The 23,834-nt window shown below is 36.8% G+C and overlaps 1 protein-coding gene across 2 annotated transcripts in view; it reads right to left on the reverse strand.

Moving 5' to 3' along the window:
* Positions 1-23,834, reverse strand: part of RSPO2 (R-spondin 2) — a gene marked incomplete at its 5' end in the record, with an annotated part of 121,638 nt that overhangs the window by 45,824 nt on the left and 51,980 nt on the right. The window contains one exon of one of the 2 annotated variants that reach the window (XM_083360188.1): positions 7,602-7,790. The exons of the other annotated variant lie outside the window; for it this stretch is intronic. Within the exon in view, the coding sequence (XP_083216314.1) occupies positions 7,602-7,790 (189 nt within the window). The remainder of the gene's footprint in view (positions 1-7,601; positions 7,791-23,834) is intronic. 2 annotated transcript variants of the gene reach the window in all.

Consider the following 23,834-nt stretch of genomic DNA (forward strand, 5'->3'; position numbering starts at 1 on the left):
GAATTTCTAGAAACATTCTCAAGGAGATTCACAAGGAGATGTCAGATGAGGCTACACAAAAACCACAACAGATGCAATAGGAAACTGAAAGGTATAATTCTGCTCGACAAAGTGCTAAAAGTATTGACTTTTCTAAATGTTCAGCTTGATTACAAATGCTTAATGTGCAACATAAATGGAGCAAATGCTCATAAAAGACAAAAAATCATTATTTAAAAAATAAAATAAAACATAATTTGTCTAGAAGAGACACATACTAGAAAAATGGGTATAACCTGTTTAACTTGTAAAAATTTGGGTGAAGATTCTAGTAGGAAGTAAAAAAAAGAAATAGAATTGTTTTGTACATAAACTTCCAACTAAAACCAAACTTGTACTAAATGATAACCACGGAAGATTTTTTTTATGAAGAGGGTACATGGGGCTTAGGCTCTGATATTGGGAATTTATGCTTCAAATGAGGGCAAAGTGCTGTTCTATAAAGGACTTATGGAGACACTAATAGGTTTTCTTATGACAAGGGATGGTATGAAGTGATCTCCCTACAAATGGAGAGGACTTCTAAGAAAATATTAAAGTCACTCAAGGCAAAATATTAAAGATTTTCTTTAATTTGATGGACAATTTGGGGTTGCCTGACATATGAAAACAAAAAAATGGCAATTCAGGAAAGTTTACATTGATGTTACGTTTCTGTAACATATAGATCCTTTTTAAAAGTAGACATGATTTGGATTTCAGAGAATTTGGCTACCAAGGGAAATAAAACAGAATTATGAAAGCATTTGGGGTTTATAATCTTATGAGTTTGGTGCATAAAAGGAAGTCTAGTTCTTTTAGATGGAGATTAATGAAAAGAGCAATAATGGAGGATTGCAAAAAGAAATCAAAATAATTATTTAAAAATAATTTAGATAAAGTTACTGTTTTAAAAATTATTTGAAATGTAAGCAATGTTTTTATCAGAAGTTATTAATACAACACAATAGCAAACTCAAAAAAGGTAAGAGAAAAAAAACTGTTTTCAAATCAGATAAAGTTTAAAGAAGAATTAAAGAAATTTTCAGGCAACATAAGTATTTCTCAGCAAATTAAGCTTATACAACGTCAGCTATCTATGTTAAAAGTAAAGAAATGGAAATAAAAATGAATTCTATAATACAAAACAAAATTAAGTTTGTACACAAGCCAAGGAAGTGGCAAGCATATAAAATACAAAAGGCAAATGTTATTGAAACTACAGGAGGGAGATGGTGTATTAACAGATAATGTAGCTATGCAAAAAAAGCATTTCAGCAATATTATTCCAATTTGTCTAAAGGACAAGATATTTCTCTGGAGAAAGTAAACAAATATTTAAAGAAACAAATTTTACTGAGGGATACAACCATTTTATTTGATAGGTTGAAAACAGTTTGCAAGAATGAATTCCTGAGCAACAATGTAGATTTATGGCCCTCAGCACAAGAGGGAATTTATAGACAAGAAATAATATGCAAACAGAAATGGCTAAAATATCACAATATACTAGAATTTTGCCAAGGGGAATACAAAATAAAATCAAGAGAACAATTGGTGGCAGAAGGATATAGTTACCAATGGTTTTCTTATTTACAGTTACCAGAAAGAATTAAAGTAAACAAAAGAGTTTATTGCACTGAACATAGTAAGACTCAGTATGAAATAGGATTGTGTACAAATGATGAACATGTGATTGCTAAAATGTATACACTTTTATTGAAATATGAAACAGAAGAAAAACAAGTGAAAGAATTGATAAAGTGGGCTAAAAATTGTGGTTATAATGTAGAGATTGAACAATGGGAAATTATGTGTTTCAAAGGATTTAAATTTACACCATGTTATCTTAAAGAAAACTTTTATAAAATGTTGTACCATAGCACTGTAGAAATTGTCTAGAATGTATAAATTTGATATTAGAAATATGAATGAAAACAGTCATTTTATCATGCTTTGTGGAGATGTAAAAAAAAAGTTAGAAAATCTTGGACGCAAATACTGACTCAGAGGATTTTAAAGATTATTATATAATTGAAACCAGAAGTCTTTTTCTTGGGACTGATGGACAAACAGTTGGGGAAAAAAGTCATGGAAATCGGTTTTTGTATCTGATAACTTCAGTGAACTTATTATTGTATGCAGAAAAATGGGGGGGAAAATGGACAATACCTACACTGGATGAATGTTTGGTGAAAATAATAGAAATTGCTGAGATGACCAAACTGACTTGTTTGATTAGAGAAAAAAACAATATCTACATTTATTGCCGATTAGAAACCTCTTGTGCAGGTTTTTATGCATAAAAGAGGAAAAAAATGAATGTAAGGTTTTGATGATTCTTCTTTTACTTTTCTTCTTACACTTTTGGCTTCTCTTGGATATTTTTTTTCTTTTTCTTCCTTATTAGTTTGTACATATAGACACAGATAAGCTATGTATACAGTATGCAAAAGAATAGCAATAAATGGGTAGATGAATGTTATAGAAGTTAATTTTGCATGCTGGCTAGAAAGTAGGGATTAAAATGAGTTTTTCCAGGTTTTTCATAAACCGATGCTACCACTTAAGATTTCAAACAGTTATGTGAGGAAGACTGAACAAAGATACAGTATACAGGTATACACTTAAATATTTTGTTTGGAGAAAAACATGATTTATTGACAGGAGGATATTGCATATAAACTTGACTATGATTTGTTAGTGCAATCATATATAATGGTACCAAAGGTCTAATCCTGTTGAGTTTAATGTATTTCGATGCAGACAGAGATAGAACTACAAAACACATTTACATAAATGGATAACTTTCAAAAGATCTGTTTCAGTGTTTAAAGAATGTCATCAAAATAATCCAAACATTTGACATTGTAATACTATATTTATGGGTAACATTCCAAGCAAATATGCATAGAATTGCATATTTTTCACTAGGATTTGGCAATCTGCCCAATTTACCCAAGACTTAGCAAACTTAATCTCCTAGACGTTAATTTTCTTGAAATTAATTTATGGTCATATTGCCCTGTAATGTGACATTTCTCAGTTTTGTTGTATACTTTTAAATTTACATTTAATAGTAAAAGCTCATGCCTGGGAAAAGCTTTCATAGACTACAATTCTAATGCAATGGAAAATGCTTTATTGTATTCATTAGATTCCATGTAGAAAACATGGACAATTGAATGATGTAAAAAAATAATTCTCCAGATATTCTGGCTGGCTTCAACTGTCTGTAATAATACAAGCCAGAACAAATGCTTCTTAATTTAGCTCATCCCAGAAGTAAATAGCAATTCGTAAAGTTGCTGTTGCCAGTAATAAATTGAATAAAAACAGTCTCTAATCTTGTACTTTGCATGTACATTCAAGGAATGTATGTAAGATTATCTGTATCTAGTAGTCATTGATTGATTTAGACACTGAGCTCTACACTTTTAGAGAAGATGCGTGCAATTGTACATGATCAGAGACCCTGATTATTGCAGAATGTAAACAAAGGAGCTTTGCACTCAAACTACACATGTTTTGAGCAATTGCCATGACCTTATTATTTATTCAAGAAAAAAAATATTTTCCAACCTAAAGATGATATATATATAGCCCTGGCACATGCAATTTTTTTTCATAGGAACAATCTCTTGTGAGCTAGATCCAGGTGAGAAAGAATGAATGACCTAATACTGTTATTATCTAATAGCACCTGCAGTGGTATGTAAGCAGCTTTGGCATTAAATGAGGTGAGCAATTTTTTTTAATTTTTCAGCTTCTGGCATGAATTATCAATAAATTGTTACAGTTGGGAAGGAGTTTTTAAAAAAGCAAAAGAAGTTACAGCTGAGCCAAGTAGCAGTTGTTGAGCCTTAAGATCATCTAGGCAGCATCTTGCCATCCTCAATTAGAATGGAGAGTATTTGGGAAATCAAGATGGTACAGTAGACTGGAAAGTCAGAAGTTGTCCCCGAATGCAATAGCAAACTATTTCAGTATATGCAGAACTAAATGGATATGCCCATTTAAGTCTCCAGGAATTGAGCTTGATTTGAAAGCGATTTATCATCTAACCTTCTATGATATGAAATGTGTGTGTGTGTCTCTTGGGGTTCCTTCCCAGATGCCTCGATAAATATAATGCAGTTGCATATACACAATTACTATCAATAATATGATAGATGATAGACAATAGATAGGAGATAGGAGACAGACGGATGGGGAGAGAGAGAGAAACAGACAAATGATAGATAGATAGATAGATAGATAGATAGATAGATAGATAGATAGATAGATAGATAGATAGACAGACAGACAGAAAGACAGACAGACAGACAGACAGACACTATATCTAACGAGGTTAATATGTTTGTTTCATATCATAGCAGGATTATTCCTTTTTTTAAAAAAAAGTAGGATTATAAAGCTTTTGGTCATGAACATATCTCTAAACAACTTTTGTGTAGTATGCAGTATGCAGAGTGTTGACTCAGGCAGGCCCCTTAATGAAACTTCACAGAAGGAAACCGCTTTGATATTCCATTCTTGTCAACATTGTTCGATTAAATTAAAATCATATTAATATTTTAGGGATCCTTCCGATTATAGCAGCTTTCTTTTTTAAAGGAATCCAATACCTGCTCAGAAGCCCATTTCTACCTATCAGTGTTACTATATTTACATTTACAAATGGGCTTTCCAGAATATCTTGAATCAGATATTTTTCTATGTAAATTAGGCTACTTTATACTGGCTAACCTGAATTGGAAAATTTTGAGTTAACATTGGAAAATATTTAATCCCCTCAAGCTCTATTTTTTTAAGTAAATACACTGATAAACATTCAGTCTTCTATAATCATGAAACAAACCAAAAAGCCCCTAATCATTTATGGTGAATAATTTCAAATTTAAAATATTTGACATGTACATTATTTTACCTTGCTTAGAAATTAATGATTAAATTCATATAGTTAAGAATGAAAACTGAAAAAGGTCTAATTTTAAAAATGCCACATATACCTAACATTGTATTTGTGAATTGGTATTTTTTATTATTACTAATGAATGTATAAAAAGTGGAAAAATTAAAACAAAAAAAACGTTTTCCACTCCACCTCACCAATTCAACCACATGGATCAAACATCTGAAGCAAAACCAAAGGAAAATACTTTAATTAGACTCAAATTCTCATAAATATAAATATTAGAAATATTGTTCTATGCTACAATGTCTAAAGTCATACCAACAGAAGAAATACAAGATGGTTTTATAATTTTCATTAAAGCAGAATTGGGATAAGCTTTGTTGACTTTTTTCCCTCCTTGATAGGTTCCAAGCCACAACAGAAGTTTGAAGGAAGAAAGAAACTGATTAAAAAGCAAACAAAAACATAATGTAAGGAAAAGCAAAAAAAAATGCAACCAGAATTTTGGCGACAGAGACAAAGACTAAAACAACTTTAAGCAGTGTTTTTTTTTAAAAAAGAAGATATGAAACATTCTGCATTTAGTAGAGGATGAATAAAAATGCTAGATATTAAATATTCCCTGAGCTTCCTTTATTGTAGGTATCATCCCACATTTTCGCAAATATAAAATTGTCTCAAATTCTTATATTAAATCTAAATTGAATCCAGAGAGATTAAAGTGAGGGAGATTTCATGGATATTTTACTGACTCAATCCAGCAAATCTTCAAATATTAATAGTTACAAGAAGATCTTTAAATATGTATAGTTAGAGAAATGCCAAACACTTGTGGGGGGTTTTGGCTGAAATCCTATGCATATATTCTTTGTATTTGAATTAATCGAATGATAAAAATTGTAGTTATTAGCAAATCATTTCTGTTTCAAATGTGCAAATATGTGATGGACCTAACATGCTTTCTAATCTCTTGAGTTTTAGAAAAGGCATTTCTAAATTAATGTCTGCAAGAACAGGAAGGTAAATAGATTTCTCATTTCTTTTTTTTAAATAATTCACATTTGAATTTTTGATCCACTTCATTCCCCCCCTAGATACCTTTTTCATTATTTAACAGGGCATTTTTAATTTAAAATTTACATTGCCCTTCACTTTTTTGACTTTCCAGAAACCAAGCTAGTTCAGAACTGAGAAACAAGATACCCAGAAGTCTATGGAGATTCTCAATCTCCAGGTCATGGATGTCCCAAAGGTGCTTTGTTTTTTTCCTAAAACAAAAAAACAATGTTACAACTAAAGAAGTTTCTTGGATGAAAAGTGAAACATTTTCAAACAAAAACCAAGAAAGGGATGTTAGAGATGGCCAAATTAATTGTTTCTCATTGCAATCAGCATACACAATAACAAAGTTCCAGGGTTTTTTTTCAAGTTCCTTTTCCAATATTCTAAAAGGAATTTCTATGGTTTCAATTTTATATTCATTTTAAGAATCTTCTGCATTAAAATAGGAATCTGGCAGGATATTGATTAACCCCAGAAGAAGTGGAACGGTTGGGTGGGGCTGTCATTGCCAGAAGTGAGTATAAAAGACATTCCCCCAAAATAAGACCTGGTGCCTCTTTTGGAAGCAAAAAGAAGATAAGACCCGGTCTTATTTTTCGGGAAACATGGTAACCATCAGGTCTAAATACATTACAGGTAATCCTTAACATACAACCACTATTAGGACTGGAATGGAGTCATTAATCCAGGACTATCTGTACATGTAGTGACATGGTGAAATCAGTGGGAGTTATGCTAATATGATTACATTTAGAGATTTGCTTGGAAAAGTCAGCAAAGTATACAAGATAGCATGATCTAATTAAATCAAAGCTTGGAAATTACTTCCTTGGGGTTCATCCCATTAGCTATTAGACAATCCAATTTATCATTAATTTGGTTGCAGGATGTAAGCTATTCAAAGTCCAGCTGCCATTTGCAACTGATCGATGGTGATTTTGTCAGTGCTGACAGTGTTCAAGTGGTACTCCAGTTGTTTTGGGATTGCACCCAAGGCGCCAATTACTATTGGTACTACCTTTGCTTTCTTTTGTCACAGTCATTCTATTTCTATTTGTAGGTCTTTGTATTTTACTTCGTTAGAGTTCACCCCACCAGCTATTAGACAGCCCAATTTATCACTGGTTGTCCTTTATAGTATACTAAAATTATCTATGTATTTCATTGCATAACTTTTCTATTTCAGGTGATTTCAGTTGTCCATCTCTCACTTTACGTTTTTCCCCAATTCTCACTTTCTCAAGGAAATCAACAAAAGTAAGACAAGAATCACCCCAAAATTAATACATGTGTAGAATTAGAACCAAAATCCACATGAATCAAGAGTATCTAAAACAGAATAGCAAGTTTCTAAAAAAAGGAAAAATACACAATAGCAGATGAAAAAAATCAAACAAGAAGTACATTGGTTTTGTGCAAGAGACAGATAAATATAATAAATGCATACATTGTGTCATATGATATAACTGAAGATTCTCTTAGAATTATATAATGTGTTGTAATCATTTATGAAAGTTTCATTTTTATGAACTCAATCATTTTCAAAATGAAGTCATAAGTGAGTGAATTTTAGACTTCAAAACATTAATTAGCGAAAACTTACTTGAACATCTGTTCATGTCTGGGGCTCGAAGACCATAGTACCCCAATGGGCAGGAATTCAAGCATTCCCCATACTGCCTCATTCCTTCTCTTCGTAGGAAGAAGAACAACTTATGTTGACATCTGATGCATCCATTGTCCTTTGAGCAAGATAAACAGCCTTTGCAAATTGGATTTGGCCCATAGTTTGCTGTGATTTTTTTTCCAGAGACAGAAAAGGGAAGAGAAGAGAAATGATAATATTAAAACATAATGTCAACGCTGCTTACATCGAATGTTATTGCTTGACAAGAGATGAAGAAGTAGCTATTTCATATGTTAAACTTGTGTATTGCTTTAAGACATTTAGTTTAAGGTTGGGAGGGGGGACGAGTAGGATTGCACCTTTCAAGACTATCTCTAACTAAGAAGATAAGACCTTGGCAGGTTTTCTAACGGAAGGGAAACTGATTCTTTAAATTAATTGGAGATTATGATTAATGACAAAATTAAAAAGGTGGAGAATTGTGTTTTAATATATTGTGCAAGGGGCGGAGATTTCAGATTCCAGCTTCCTTCGAGCAAACATTTACCATTGTATTAGGCCAGACATGTCAAACACAAGGCCCGGGGGCCGGATCCAGCCCGTGAAGTGGTTTCATGTGGCCCACGAAGCCATCCTGGAAACAGTGAGGCCCCCACTGCCTTGGCCCTGGCCCAGAGACCCTCCTTCTGCCAGAGACACTCAGATCTGTCCTACTCCTGCTCAGGCCCCCATAGGCACCCTTGATGCAAACGATGTAGAGCTGGCCATGCCCACCAAGTAGGCCATACGCACTCTAGCCACGCCCACCCAGTAGGCCACACCTACCCTGGCCATACCCACCCGGCCCCCTGAGGGTAACCACAATGCTGATGCAGCCTTCAATGAAATTGAGTTTGACACCCCTGTATTAGGCTAATAAAGGACTTTTAAGGTAAACAATGCCTCAGAGTCACTTGAAAAGCATTGGAAACTTGACACATAATATTAACCACGTAAAGAGTAATCATACAGCATCATCCTTTTTTGTTGTTGTTTACAACAAACAACTAAAGAAACTAAAGCAGACAGGGTATCTTTATTATTAAATATTTTATAAACTTTCTCTCACAGTTTTAATATAATATAGAAGAATACGTTGGAAATTGGTATTTAGGCCATCAGATCCAAGTCCCTGTTCAATTAAAGCATTTGATTGATGGAATTCTTTTGTTAAAACCTTCATGCAGAATACGGTAGAAATATTATTCCCATGATGTATTTGTTAAGCCTCAAATTTCTTTAGCCTTTTCTGTAGCAACCTTCTTATATTCAGCATGTGCAACTATTGTTCCAAGGTCTTTTTTCCAAGTACAGAAATCAGATGCAGTAGCTCCAATTCTTGCTCTGTGCATTTGATTTCCAATTCCTTTGGACAAATCGTTGCCCTTCCCATTACTAAATTTCTTTCTCTTAAAATTTAACACAACTCTCTTGTTTTCAATTTTATTTTCATAAAATTATAAACTATCATGTTATCATCTAAACACTGGCTAACCATTTCTTCCACTTTTCATTCAAATCATTAATAAAAATGTCCAAAAATATAGAACATCTCTATAAACCAGTCACTGTAACATTTCGCATATAGCTACTAAACTCACTTTTAACTTGCTTTGCTACAATAAAAAGTGTGTGTGTAAACAGACACACAAAAAAGCATTTCTACAATCTACTACCAAAGTTATGCTATGAAAAACTTGATGAGGTTTTATGGCAGTTGATTTATTAAATATTAAAATAACAGTATAAATATAGGAGGAATAAATCCAAATGCAAAATTCTTCAAATGCGTTCATTAAATATAATAAAGATTACAGTTAGTAGAACCAAACACAGCTAATGGACTTTGGACTTTGGCTCCAAAGTCACACACACAAACACACACATACATACTCCTAACTTGTTCATGTATTTTTCCCAGATTTTTCCTAATCTTTTCCAGAAAGAATAAAATCTTGTCCATAATGTCAGAATGGATTCAAATTTCTCCAGTGCATCCAAAATCCATTAAATCAAAACCCATTGAATACAGACCTTTCTGTGATTTGAAGCAAATACAAATTAATCCAACCCACACCCAAATTCCTGAAACAGTCAAATGCTGGAAGTGGAGAATGGAATGCTCTATTTAAATTCTTCAAATTATATAACAAGAATGGATAAAAGACAGATCAAGAATCAACTCAGTGAACTTCAAGCAGTCTGGTTAGGTCTCCAATTATATTATTTAAGAAAGGAAAGAGCATCTTAACTCCTGTGACCACTATTAAACAGAGCATTGAAATGTATAATTCTTGGGAGGAAATACTGTTAGATCCATTATTTGTCAAACTCTTAACTTTGCTCTTAATTATCTCTCCTTCAGGTTCAAGAGATAAGAAAGATATGACTGAAAATTATTTGAAGCTATGTTTAATCTTCTTGTTAATTTTTTAAAATGGATGGTATGCTTAACTTTGCCATCCTTTGGGCTCATTTCTAAGAAAACTAGTTACTTGGTAACAAAGTTGAAGGTCAGTTTTGATGCTCTGATTTTTTCTCTAAAATGGGCTGGTCCTAAATTCTAAGGACTGGCCTGCCTTGAGAAAATACACTTGATTAGTGTCGAACTGGATAAGAATGTTGGACTGGAACACAGGAACTGCAACATTAACTCTCATAGTTTTCTCATGACCTATTTTTGCTGAATGTTACACTATCAACTAGATTCCAAATATAAGTTTGGAATGCTTGCTGTGTGCTAAAGGATATGTGTTCTTCTTGGTTATAATAACCAGCATTTGATAGCTCTTAAGATATAAATAAGAGCATAGGCTATGGTAATGGGCTAAAATATTACACTGGAAGGAGCGGTCTACACCTGAAATGCAGTACTGGATTGCTGAGCCATGATGAAGTAATCTTTTTCCAGTGAAGAGGCAAAGACAAAGATTTTGCTCAAAGGTTTTAGAAATGTCTGTTTATAAAACATAATTTCCAGACCTTTTCTTTCTTTTATAACATAATTTCCAGATCTTTTCTTTCTTTTTTTCCATGTTTTAATTGTTATGTTTATCCATGTTGAGGTTGTGTTGAGCCCTTCTTGCAGTTGTATTTGTACTTCTCTTTTGTTCATTAGTAAAATAAAACAAACTTCTTAGACTGATGGTTTAGAAGTCACATAGTTCCCACCTCTTGGAAAGGAACCAATCAGGAAACAACAGTACATATTTGCGACTAAGCCATCTTATGAATCAACATATCTCATAACCACACTCATGTAGACATTATACCCCAGCGAATTAATCATTCTTATAAACTTTATTATCTGATTGTGTGATCCAAAATGTTATTAATTAAACCAGCCTGCCTTTCTGTACAGTTTATGATGATATTCTATTCTGGTTAAGTTTATCTCTTTATCTGACACAGGGTATATATACCTTCTACATGAAACCATATGTTCTGTCGATGAATATGAAACTTTTTTAAAGGCAGCATAGCCAATTCTGGGCTGGATATTACCTTAGATGTGACCTGCTTATACATTCTACTATCAGCCTAGACTGTCCTATCATATGCAACCTACTTACTCTTTCCTAAAGCAGGAGAAGGAAATATGGGAATAGCACTTAAACGTATGTATCACTTCATAGCATTGTACAGCTCTCTCTAAGTGGTTTACAATGTCAGCACCCATAACAATCTGAGTCCTCATTTTACTGACCTCGGAAGGATGGAAAGATGACTCAACCACGAGCTGGTTAGGATCAAACTCCTGGCTGTGAGCAGAATTAGCCTGCAATACAGCTATCATGAGTATTGGAGTATTGCAGTCACTAATGATGTAGTTTCTATTCTACAGAACAGGGAACATTCTGTATTTCTACTTCTAATGACTTATCCAAAATGGATCATTTGGAAATCATTTGTGATTAAGGGAATAATAATTACCATGATGAATGCTATTTAAAGTTAGGCCCAAATATACTGGGCCTAAAAACAATAACATAAAATTAATAATTAAAAAGCATCTGGCATCTCTGAGATTATCAATCAAGTGGATTGGTGATTATGCCAATTTGGTTTTCTTTCATTTTCTCATTTTTCTGAACCTGCCAAATCTGAGTGATATGCCTTCAGTATTTTCTTTTTATATAATCCTGCACTACAATCTGCATGTAACTTGGTGCCTAACTCTCCAAACCATTTTATCAATTTTGCCTATAAATATAGCCTTGCAAAGAAATAAGAAAAATGAATCTATTTATACCTCATGTTCATGAATGTTTGATTTTTTCCCAGGTTTTGATCCAATTCATGTTTTTCAGTGCTACTTACTAACTATATCACAAATCTGAGACAAATGCACATCATTGGTTGTATATTTTTAATACATGTATAAGCTAGAAAAAATTAACACTGGTCTTTCCCAAATACCTAACTAGTACTAGGTTAGGAAAGCTGTACCTCAGTTTTATTTATTTATTTATTTATTTATTTATTTATTTATTTATTGATTTATTGATTGATTGATTGATTGATTTATATACTGCCCTTCTCCCGAAGGACTCAGGGCGGTGTACAGGGCAATAAATATATTAAAAATACAGCATACAAAAGTTAAGAAAAAATTAAATAATAATAAATAATAATAAACCTTTATTGTCAAAGTACAACATGTGTACATTGAGATTAGCTGAGCCTCCCCCTGTGCTCTCTCCCCCCAACACACAGTGACAACAAACCCTCCATCCCACCACACTATGTGAACCAACTACACCACACACCGGCCTCCCAAGTCAACTCTGCATAAGATTACATCCCATTCAAAAGCCTAACAGCCCACGGATAAAAGCTGTTCTTCAGCCTGTTGGTACGGCTGGCTATATTCCTATATCTCCTACCGGATGGTAGGAGAGTAAAGAGATACCGTCCAGGGTGTGAGTCATCCCTGAGAATCTTCCTCACTCTTCCAAGGCAACGAGCCCTGGCGATGTCATCCAGTGGTGTCAGGGAACAGCCCACAATGTCTTGTGCTGTGCTCACTACCCTCTGTAATACTTTCCTATCCGCGGCTGTCAGACCGGCATACCAAACCACAATACCATACGAGAGGACGCTCTCTATGGTAGACCGGTAAAAGAGGGTCATTAGCTGTTGTTCTACCCTGTTCTTCCGCAAGATCCTAAGAAAGTGAAGCCTCTGTTGGGCCTTTCTAGCCACCTGGGTTGTGTTAACTTTCCAGGTCAGATCTTCACAGAGGTAGACTCCCAGAAATTTAAAGGAGGAAACTCTCTCTACACAGTCCTCCCCGATGTAAAGTGGGGCAGGTTCCTCTTTTTTTCTCCGGAAGTCTAACACCATCTCTTTCGTCTTGCTGATGTTTAGGTGCAAGTTGTTGTTACTACACCATATGGATAGTTTTTGTACCTGCGCCCTATATGCTGTCTCATCCCCACCTGTAATAAGACCCACCACAGTTGTATCATCTGCGAACTTGATTATCGCAGTGGATGGGTCAGATGATACACAATCATAAGTGTATAAAGAGTACAGGTAGGGGCTAAGCACACAGCCCTGTGGCGTGCCGGTGCAAAGCTTCAGGGGGGTGGACAAAGCAGACCCGACCCTCACTGTTTGTACCCGATCCCTAAGAAAGTCTTGAATCCAATCGCAGATAGCGGGGGAGAATTTCAAGTCAGTCAGCTTCTCGATGAGAATGCTCGGCAAAATGGTGTTAAAAGCCGAGCTTTAGTCAACAAAAAGCATCCTGACGTAGCTTCCAGGTTTCTCGAGATGACTTGCTACAGAGTGTAAAGCAGTAGCTATGGCATCGTCTGTCGACCTATTTCCCCTGTAGGCAAATATTGTGCCCAATACAATAAAATTAATTAAAATCAATATTAAAACCCCAAACCCATCAGACCAGGCTGGCTTGTTCAAATAAAGAAGTTTTTAGATCACAGCGGAAAGAGCGAAGGTCAGGATATATGTTACATATGAAAGATCTAAAGCTAAAGGTAGGATGTCTTTCAGAATACTGCTCATATGTTAGTTTGTGTGTCTGAGTGTGATGTGAGAATTCAAGTTGTATCTATTTTAATCAGGAAACACTTGCCTTTAGTTGCCAAAGTTTTTGAATAAGCAAGACAAGGGGGGGAGAATAAATTTTTCATAGACCAGGAAATACATGTTATCCTTGATTATTAATAGGATTTTCACAATCATCCTATCAAGATGCCTTCCTCATATCTGCTTTTTTTTTTTTGAAAAGCCAGTATTTCTGCATTCCCCCCCCTTTTTTTTAATTCCTTCTCAGTTCAAAGTATTTCACCAATATCAAAGACATATTGATGGAAATCACTTTGAAACACCTACCCTTTTCACTCCAAGTGTAATTATTATTGCTTTGAAGCCAAATGTTGTCAATCTATAATGTATGTCCTTTTTTTCCCTTTGGAACCATCTTCCCTCTGAACTCCTTATTTCTCTAACAACAGCAGTTAAAAGTGTAAGAACAGAATGAGTGTAGTCTATAATTACTAAGAAAAAGGAAGGGGAACCCCTTGAGATGTTAACCCCTCAAAAAAGTGTCCTTGAGAACATATGCTATTTACACTTCATAGTTCACTCCAAACACTTAGGACTCAAAAGGTTCAAAATTTGAAAAACATGGGCTGTTCAGTAGAGACAAGCTGTTTTCTAAGTACCTATTTCCTAAAGGAAACAAGGGTCACGTCAACCTTATTTATATTTTCCTACAAAAGGAACACTCCATAAGTCTTAAATCTCTTAAGTTTCATTGCCAGCAATTGACAAACCAAAATTGGCCTTTTCAGAGATGTTTAAAAGTGGAGGAATGATGAAAAAAATCAGATAACTTCCTTCAATTAATACATCATTTTCTAAACTTTCTTTAATGCCCTGACAATAATGTACAGGTAGTCCTCAACTTACAACCATTCATTTAGTGACCATTTAAAGTTACTGAAAAAAGTAACTTATGACCCATTTTCACTCTAACAACCATTTTACCATCCCCTCTGTTATGTGATCAAAGTTTGGGCACTTGGCAACTGGCAGGTATTTATCATTGTAGGACGGATGTGATGCCATTTGTAATCTTCCCAGCTGGCTTTGAACAAGCAAAGCCAATGGGGAAACCAGATTTGCTTAGCGACCACATGATTCATTTAACAACTGCACTGATAACATGTGCTTAACATCTGTGGCAGAAAAGGTTGTAAAATGGGGTGCAACTCACCAACTGCCTTGCAAAATGGAAACTTTGGGCTCCGTGGTAAGTGGAGGACTGCCTGACCATTCAGGGTATGGGATGATGAAAATATTTGTAGAATGTAAAACCTTATCCTGGAAATTTTGTTTTTCATATTCTAGCAAAACCCTAGGAAATTCATTTTCAAGGAACACATATATTCTGATCCTGAGAATGGGTTCGTCCGCCCATAAAGATAATGAATAATCCATTCCCTTCCAAAAATTGAATGCCAAACACAATGTCAAAACATCATCAGACCAATTATTCTATTTATTCTATTTCATCAGTGGAGGATTTTAAGAACAGATTGGACAACTATTTATCCAAAATGATATAAGGTCACCTGCTTGTGCAGGAGGTTGGACAAGAAGACCTTCAAGGTCCCTTCCAACTCTGTTATTCTGTTACTTTATAGTACACTAAGTTGCCTATGATAGGGGTCCCCAATTCCCAGGCCGCGGCCCACTACCAGGCCTTGAGCCAATCAGAACTGGGCCACAGAAGTGGCGGGCAAGCGGGGCCATGTGCACGTGCATCCCCTTTGCATGAGCAGTGTGTGTTTGTGTGTGTGTACTTTCCACTTGCATGAGTGGCGTGTGCGTGTGCCCACTGCTCATGTAAAGTGGAGCGGCATGCATATGTGCACACTTGGCTGCACTTGCGCAGAACCGTCCCCCCCCACCGGTCCAGAAAGGTAGAAAGTTTGGGGAACTCTGGCCTATAAGAATCATTGTTAGTATGATGAGAATGTTAACCATTCAATCCAAATCGGCTACAGTGAATTGGATTAAATAAACAAATGCAGCTCTCCACTGAAATCTGGGTATAAATCTAATAACCAGTGAGGATTTGTGTGGGCATTTCAAATCTATGTTTAACAAATATTTTAAACCTCACAGTCTTTTAGATCCAGGATTTGGTTGAAAAACAGGTGGAAAAATTCTTAGATATTTTTAAAAAAATCTGATCCCCTTACAAACATTCTTTATATTAAGCGAGAACATCTGGCATAGAAATGGAAAACTATCCAATTTTTTGGCTCTTTCGTTTGCATTAATGTTATATTTCAGTATATAAAAAGCATATTCCTGCAAACACCTGGTTATAGAAGAAAAATTTTGCAAATGACTGAGCTTGAGGAATTATTCAAGAGAGTTTTAAAGCACTTTTTATTTTTCTTTCCAACTAAAGACGATACAGCCAAATTGTCTTTAAAACCAGAATTGGACTGAATTATCACAGAAATACATCCCAATCAACAGCACATTATGATTGCTGGTAAATTCCAAATTGTTTTCCAAGCTTGGGAGCACTACAGGCATGTACAACAGATGGAAAAGTTACAGTATGTTGACATGAATAAAAACAAGAGATAAAAATGACTGTTATGGAAACGGGACAATTGTACATGTATTAAAATTCCTGTATTAAAAAAACAGGAAGAAAGGCACATTTGGAAGCCAAAATAAGATCACATAAGCACACTGCACACTAGGCTAGGGGTTGCTTGTTTTACATTATTATACAAATGATGCCACGTTTTATTGCAGAAAATTTACTTATACACAGTGCGAGGTATACAACCATCAGAGAGAATATAAATTACCCTTCTTTTTTTCTAGATGAAGTAATGACAGGCAACTGACTAGTCAGAATGTTCTGCTCTGAATATTGCTTCCGCACAGAACTTCATTTATTGGTTACATAAGTATCTTTGAGCCTGATCTTCACTTAAGATCTTACATCTTGATTGTAAGGAAGCTTTGCAGACTGAACTAGTCTATCTGGATGTCTGTTGTTGTTAGTTGCAAAGTCGTGTCCAACTCATCACGACCCTATGGACAACGTTCCTCCAGGCCTTCCTGTCCTCTACCATCTTCTGGAGTCCATTTAAGTTCACGCCTACTGCTTCAGTGACTCCATCCAGCCACCTCATTCTCTGTCGTCCCCTTCTTCTATTGCCCTCCAGCTTTCCCAGCATTAGGCTCTTCTCCAGTGAGTCCTTCCTTCTCATTCGGTGGCCAAAGTATTTTGAGTTTTAGCTTCAGGATCTGGCCTTCTAAAGAGCAGTCAGGGTTGATCTCCTCTAGGACCGACCGGTTTGATCGCCTTGCTGTCCAAGGGACTCACAGGAGTCTTCTCCAGCACCAGAGTTCAAAGGCCTCAATTCTTTGGCGCTCAGCCTTTTTTATGGTCCAACTTTCACTGCCATACATTGCAACTGGGAAGACCATAGCCTTAACTATACGCACTTTTGTTGACAGAGTGATGTCTCTGCTTTTTAGTGTGCTGTCTAGATTTGCCATGGCTTTCCTCCCAAGGAGCAAGCGTCTTTTAATTTCTTGGCTACAGTCCCCATCTGCAGTGATCTTGGAGCCCAGGAAAATAAAATCTGTCACTACCTCCATTTCTTCCCCATCTATTTGCCAGGAATTGAGAGGGCCGGATGCCATGATCTTGGTTTTCTTAATGTTTAGTTTCAACCCAACTTTTGCACTCTCCTTCTTCACTTGCAACAAGAGACTCTTCAGTTCCTGTTCACTTTCTGCCATTAGAGTGGTATCATCTGCATATCTGGATGTCTAGAAAGAGGTAAAGTATAGGCTTTACAGTTCACAACTGAGTCATGCATAATTCTACTTGCTGGTCTCAGAATGGAGTGTCAGAATGGAGTTAATGGCACACAATAAACTAGCAATGATATAATTGCCTGTAATAAATAGCATATTCCATGTTACACGTTCCATGTCACTACAGCACTGGGGAAAATGCTAGTAGCCATCATAGCTCTTACTCAACCTTCCACCATCTTCCAAATGCTTACAGATGGAACATGATGCAATGCATCAAATATCAGCTTAACTTAATATCACAAATAAATTATGAGTTATCTTTGTAAGGGAACTACAATTTCCTCATGATGCCATATGTTTCTCATGTAATGCAGCTGGCTGTCAAAATTCATATCTTCCACCTTTGAAGAACACACTAGCACATGAACACACACACTATTCATCATGAATAGTGCAAGAATCATTGTAGCTCGGCCTATTAAAAACCAGAATGGAAAGAGTGGAAGAGATCTATTGGGTGTCAAATCAAAAGTACTTGACAGCCAATGGATAAGAGGTGGAGCAGTTCACAGGCTTGTATCCTTTCCCTATATTTTGGTCAAGCAAAAAAAGGGGGAGAGTGCTTATTTTACACTTGGCTATTGCATAAAGTATTAGCAGAATAAATATAAAGGGCAGGGTAGGAAGTGATGTTGTGTTCCCAAATGGTAATTTTTGCAATAGTTCCGAATATTGTAATAAGTGGAGGCTGACGTCCATCAGGTCAAATCTGTGTTTACAACAATAAAACAACTGCATGCAAGAGTTCATACTGCAACAACAAACAACAGTGTCAGCAACACTATCACTTTTGGTTCAAATCCTTCCACAAACCTTCATGAGACCTACTGTATGATAGCAATGTGAAGGAGAAGAGCACTTTATGAAGCAGCCTGCAAAAGAAGGAGACCAGATAATTCAGCACTGAAGTAAGCTTAATTGCTACTAATGGGAAGAAACATCTTGATCACAGCTGTTCAGGAATAGATAGGTTCTGACTATTTTAAGAATGAAAACAAAGCACATTTCATTGTAGTTCTTTCAGATCTAAAGCTTCGCTTTAAAGCTATGCATCAACCTTCCCCAAACTGGTGCCTTCCAGATGCATGGAACACCATCTCTCATCATCCTCAGCCAACAGTCTTTTGCGATGGGCAGAGCAGTCATCTTAGATGAAGACATCTGGAAAGCACTAACTTGGTGATGGCTGATTATAGATCACACAAACATTCCCAAGGGCCTGGTTTCTCAATTCTAGTCGGCATTAGTTATTTTGACCAACAATTTATGGCATTTCACAGGTCAACAGATGATTTATTGTGCGCATATATATACACACACACACACACAAAAAAACCCATACTTCAGACCCCAGGGAAGAATATAAGGACTATCTGTGCAGTCTATTATTCTCCAGTAAGTTCTTTCAACATGTGGCAAACTCTCCTTTGATGCCACACCAGAAGGTATAGCCTACTCCAATTGAAATTTCAAAAAAAATTCAGCTGCAAAAGATCTCAAAACTGTACACTTACTGTAATTGAGTATGAAGTGTCATTAGTCCACCTATTTTGAACCTCAGTACTGCAAGTCTTGTTCATTTTGTCACTTGTCATGCATCCAACATATTCCTCTTTCATTTCTTATAAAATAATATTAACAACCCCTTCATGGATTACTGCCTTGTCGTGGCGAAGGGGCTTGCGTAATTCAATGAAGCTATGAGCTATGCCGTGCAGGGCCATCCAAGACGGAAAGGTCATAGCAGAGAGTTCTGACAAAACGTGATCCACTGGAGAAGGAAATGGCAACCCACTCCAGTATCTTTGCCATGAAAACCCTATGGACAGTACCAAAAGGAAAAACGATATGACGCTGGAAGAAGAGCCCCTCAGGTCGGAAGGCGTCCAATATGCTACTGGGGAAGAGCAGAGGACTAGTACTAGTAGCGCCAGAAAGAATGAAGTGACTGGGCCAAATCCGAAAGGACGCTCAGCTGTGGATGTGTCTGGTGGTGAAAGGAATGTCCGATGCTGTAAAGATTTTTTCTCCATAGGAACCTGGAATGTAAGATCCATGAATCAAGGAAAGCTGGACGTGGTCAAACAAGAGATGACAAGACTGAACATCGACATCTTAGGTATCAGCGAGCTAAAATGAACAGGAATGGGTGAATTTAATTCAGATGACCATCAGGTATACTACTGTGGGCAAGAATCCCCCAGAAGAAATGGAGTAGCCTTCATAGTCAATAAAAGAGTAGGAAAAGCAATACTGGGATACAATCCTCAAAATGACAGAATGATCTCAGTTCGAATCCAAGGCAAACCATTCAATATCACAGTAGTCCAAGTCTATGCGCCAACCACCAGTGCTGAAGAGGATGAAATTGACCAGTTCTATGAAGCCCTACAGCACCTTATAAAACTAACACCAAAAAATGATGTCCTTGTCATCACGGGGGATTGGAATGCTAAAGTAGGAAGCCAAAAGATAACCGGAATAACAGGCAAGTTTGGCCTTGGAATACAAAATGAAGCAGGGCACAGGCTGATAGAATTTTGTCAAGAGAATACGATGGTCATAGCAAACACTCTTTTCCAACAACCCAAGAGACGGCTCTACACATGGACATCACTAGATGGTCAACACAGAAATCAGATTGACTATGTGCTCTGCAGCCAAAGATGGAGAAACTCTATACCAGACATGTCAAACACAAGGCCCGGGGGCCGGATCCGGCCCGTGAAGTGGTTTCATGTGGCCCGTGAAGCCATCCTGGAAACAGTGAGGGAACGGCCCCTGCTGCCTTGGCCCTGGCCCAGAGACCCTCCTTCTGCCAGAGACCCTCAGATCTGTCCCACTCCTGCCCAGGCCCCCTTAGGCACCCTTGATGCCAACGATGCAGAGCTGGCCACGCCTACCCAGTAGGCCATATGCACTCTAGCCACACCCACCCAGTAGGCCACGCCCACCCAGGCCACACCCACCCAGCCCCCTGAGGGCAACCGCAATGCTGATGCGGCCCTCAATGAAATTGAGTTTGACACCCCTGCTCTATACAGTCAGTGAAAACAAGACCAGGAGCTGACTGTGGCTCAGACCATGAGCTTCTCATTGCAAAGTTTAGGCTTAAATTAAAGAAAGTAGGGAAAAGCGCTAGGCCAGTCAGGTATGAATTAAATCATATCCCTGTTCAATATACAGTAGAGGTGACAAATAGATTTAAGGAATTAGATCTGATAGACAGAGTGCCTGAAGAACTATGGACAGAGGTTCACAACATTGTACAACAGGTTGCAACCATCCCAAAGAAAAAGAAATGCAAGAAAGGAAAATGGCTGTCTGAGGAAGGTTTGCAAATAGCTGAGGAAAGGAGGGAAGCGAAAGGCAAGGGTTTTCTAGTTTGTTTTTTTCTCATTCTTTTTCTTTGGTTCTGCTGACCCTGGATATTGTCATACCTATCAAATTTACTTTCAATTTTTGTTATATCGGGTATGTGGTGTTCTGTTTATGATCATACCACACTCAGAAAATTTGGAAATCATCATCCTTTAAACACTTTTTCATCTCTATAGCTATTCTAATACGGTACAAGCTAAGTCACATTTCTGATTCTTATAACTTTAAGAAAATACTTCTACTGTGTAAGGTCTCCAGGGATTTCAGCAGTCCAGCTAAGGAGAAAATGAATAACATGTTTATTACCCTTTTTTACAGTTTTTATGCACCCAGATTAGACACAGGGAGGGGGCAAAGCCAAAATTTTCAGCCTGATTTTATAAATGAATAAAAAGGGCATTAGTCATGCCAAATTTGAAAAGCAATTTTCATTTCATAAACAATAAGCTTTTTATAAGCAGTCCAAGCAGCCATTCCCTACTAATATAATGCTGATAAGCAAAAGAAAACTTGACAGTGCGTCTTCTATTTAAAAGCGGGGGGGATAGTGTTTCTTTATTGCTATTTTTTTCCTAAATAAAAATGTAAAAAAGGTGGGGAAAATATAGATGAAAATCCTGAATCATTTTATGGTTTCTCTGAAATCTAGAGTTATGCATTCTGTATTAGTTGAAATTTCCAGATGAGACACAAAGACAATCTCATACCAATGCATATCATGCATTAAAATGGTTAAGCCTGAAACCTATAAACATATACACAGTACTATTATATACCTCAGAACAAAAGCCTAATGGAACTTTATGCCTCCTTGGCCTAAGGATGCCCCTTTTCCATTATTTAAAAGCTCAGGTTCAGACTTTCCATAGTTTTCATAGGTTCTTAGCTCTAAAGGTGTCTCATCTTTCAAAAAGGCTCAGAGAATTCCTATCAGCAACCTACAACTAAGGAATCACTTGCTTTTGTAAAAAAAAAAGTTTTGAAGTTCTCAGTTGAGCATAGGCAGGTACTGGAGTAACAGCTCTTATACAGAGAGCTAACATAGTTCATGGGTTACTGCACTGAGCTCTCCAAAGTCCTGACACTGATTTGTTCTGCCAGATACTTGTTTATTCAGTGTGGATACCAGTTCCATGTTATTTTCTGAAGTCTTCACTAAAGTGAAGGAGGAAAGTATATAGCCTGCACATCACTCAAAGCTGATGGAGGTAGCCATCTATCACTCCTGGTAATCAAGCCAAGAAACAATTAATCAATGGAACTATTTGCCTCCCAGAGATGAGGGTGCTCCATCACTAGAGATTTTCAAGAATAGACTGGGAATATATTTGACTGGGATGGTATAAGGTTTTCTGCCGTGAGCAGTAGGTTGGACCAGAAGACCTCCAAGGTCCCTTCCAGCACTATGATTCTATGTTCTAAATTAGAGAGATCCAAAAGAACCCCAAATTGCATTCCAGATTCTTTTGGAAGAATGTGACACCATTCAGAAGAGGAAGTACCTTGCTCAATAGTAGTAACTGTGAGAGGGATCTCGGAGTCTTAGTAGACAATCACTTCAATATGAGCCAGCAGTGTGCTGCAGCTGCCAAAAAAGCCAACACAGTGCTAGGCTGCATTAACAGAGGGATAGAATCAAGATCAAGTGAAGTACTAATACCACTTTACAATGCTTTGGTAAGCCCACACCTGGAATACTGCATCCAGTTTTGGTCACCACGATGTAAAAAAGATGTCAAGACTCTAGAAAGGGTACAGAGAAGAGCAACCAAGATGATTAAGGGGCTGGAGGCTAAAACATATAGGGAACGGTTGCTGGAATTGGGTATGTGTAGTTTAATGAAGAGAAGGGTGAGGGGTGACATGATAGCAGTGTTCCAATATCTCAGGGGCTACCACAAACAAGAGGGAGTCAAGCTATTCTCCAAAGCACCTGAAAGCAGGACAAGAAGCAACGGATGGAAACTAGTCAAGGAGAGAAGCAACCTAGAACTAAGGAGAAACTTCCTGACAGTTAGAACAATTAACCGGTGGAACAACCTGCCTCCAGAGGTGGTGACTGCTCCAACACTGGAGGTTTTTAAGAAGAGACTGGACAGCCATTTGCCTGAAATGGTATAGGGTTTCCTGCCTGAGCAGGGGGTTGGACTAGATGACCTACAAGGTCCCTTCCAACTTTATATTATATATTATATTATAAGTATCACTGCTTCTCTGGACTTCTGATCATTCATACATGATAATTAACATTGTTATTATTCCTCATTTAGTCCAGTGAATGAGTTCGTGCAGTTCTGTGAATCTACTTCATTGTCTAATCCCTAAATCCAGGTGAACAAAATACAGCTCCACTATTCATATAACATGACAAACATGTAAATAAATTATGTTCCATCTTGATGTCATGGCCTGGCTCACCACTCACCACATACTGATAAGCTCTTTAATAGTAGTGGCCAAAATTGTGGAAACCTTTTGGGAAAAGTGTATTTTTGAGGTTTGATGGCTAATAACACCACTTTTTTGGAGTAGTATCATAAAATTATATATCAGTGGAAAGATAATTTAATCAAGAATGTAATGCAACAAAGTTTGTTCAATTATCTATGAAACGTTATAGCCAAATAGCCAGAAAAAGGAAGTACAACTTGCTTAGGTTGATATCAGGTAGCTTTTCTTCATCTGATTGTAGCCAGTGAGTGCGAGTATTTAGAAAGCCAATCAGATCACAGTAGGATTCAGTTACTGATGTCATGTATTGAAGCTGAGAGGAGGACATTTGTCAGCGTGTCATGTGATCGCTATCAAGGGGCTGGGGTTTTTTTTGTGTTCTTTCATTTAGTGAGCTTGTAAAACATAACAAAATTAAAGTAATGGTGCAAAGAGTTGACTGGT

Source organism: Vipera ursinii, assembly GCF_947247035.1.
Source record: "Vipera ursinii genome assembly, chromosome: 3".
NCBI classification, from domain to species: Eukaryota; Metazoa; Chordata; class Lepidosauria; order Squamata; family Viperidae; genus Vipera; species Vipera ursinii.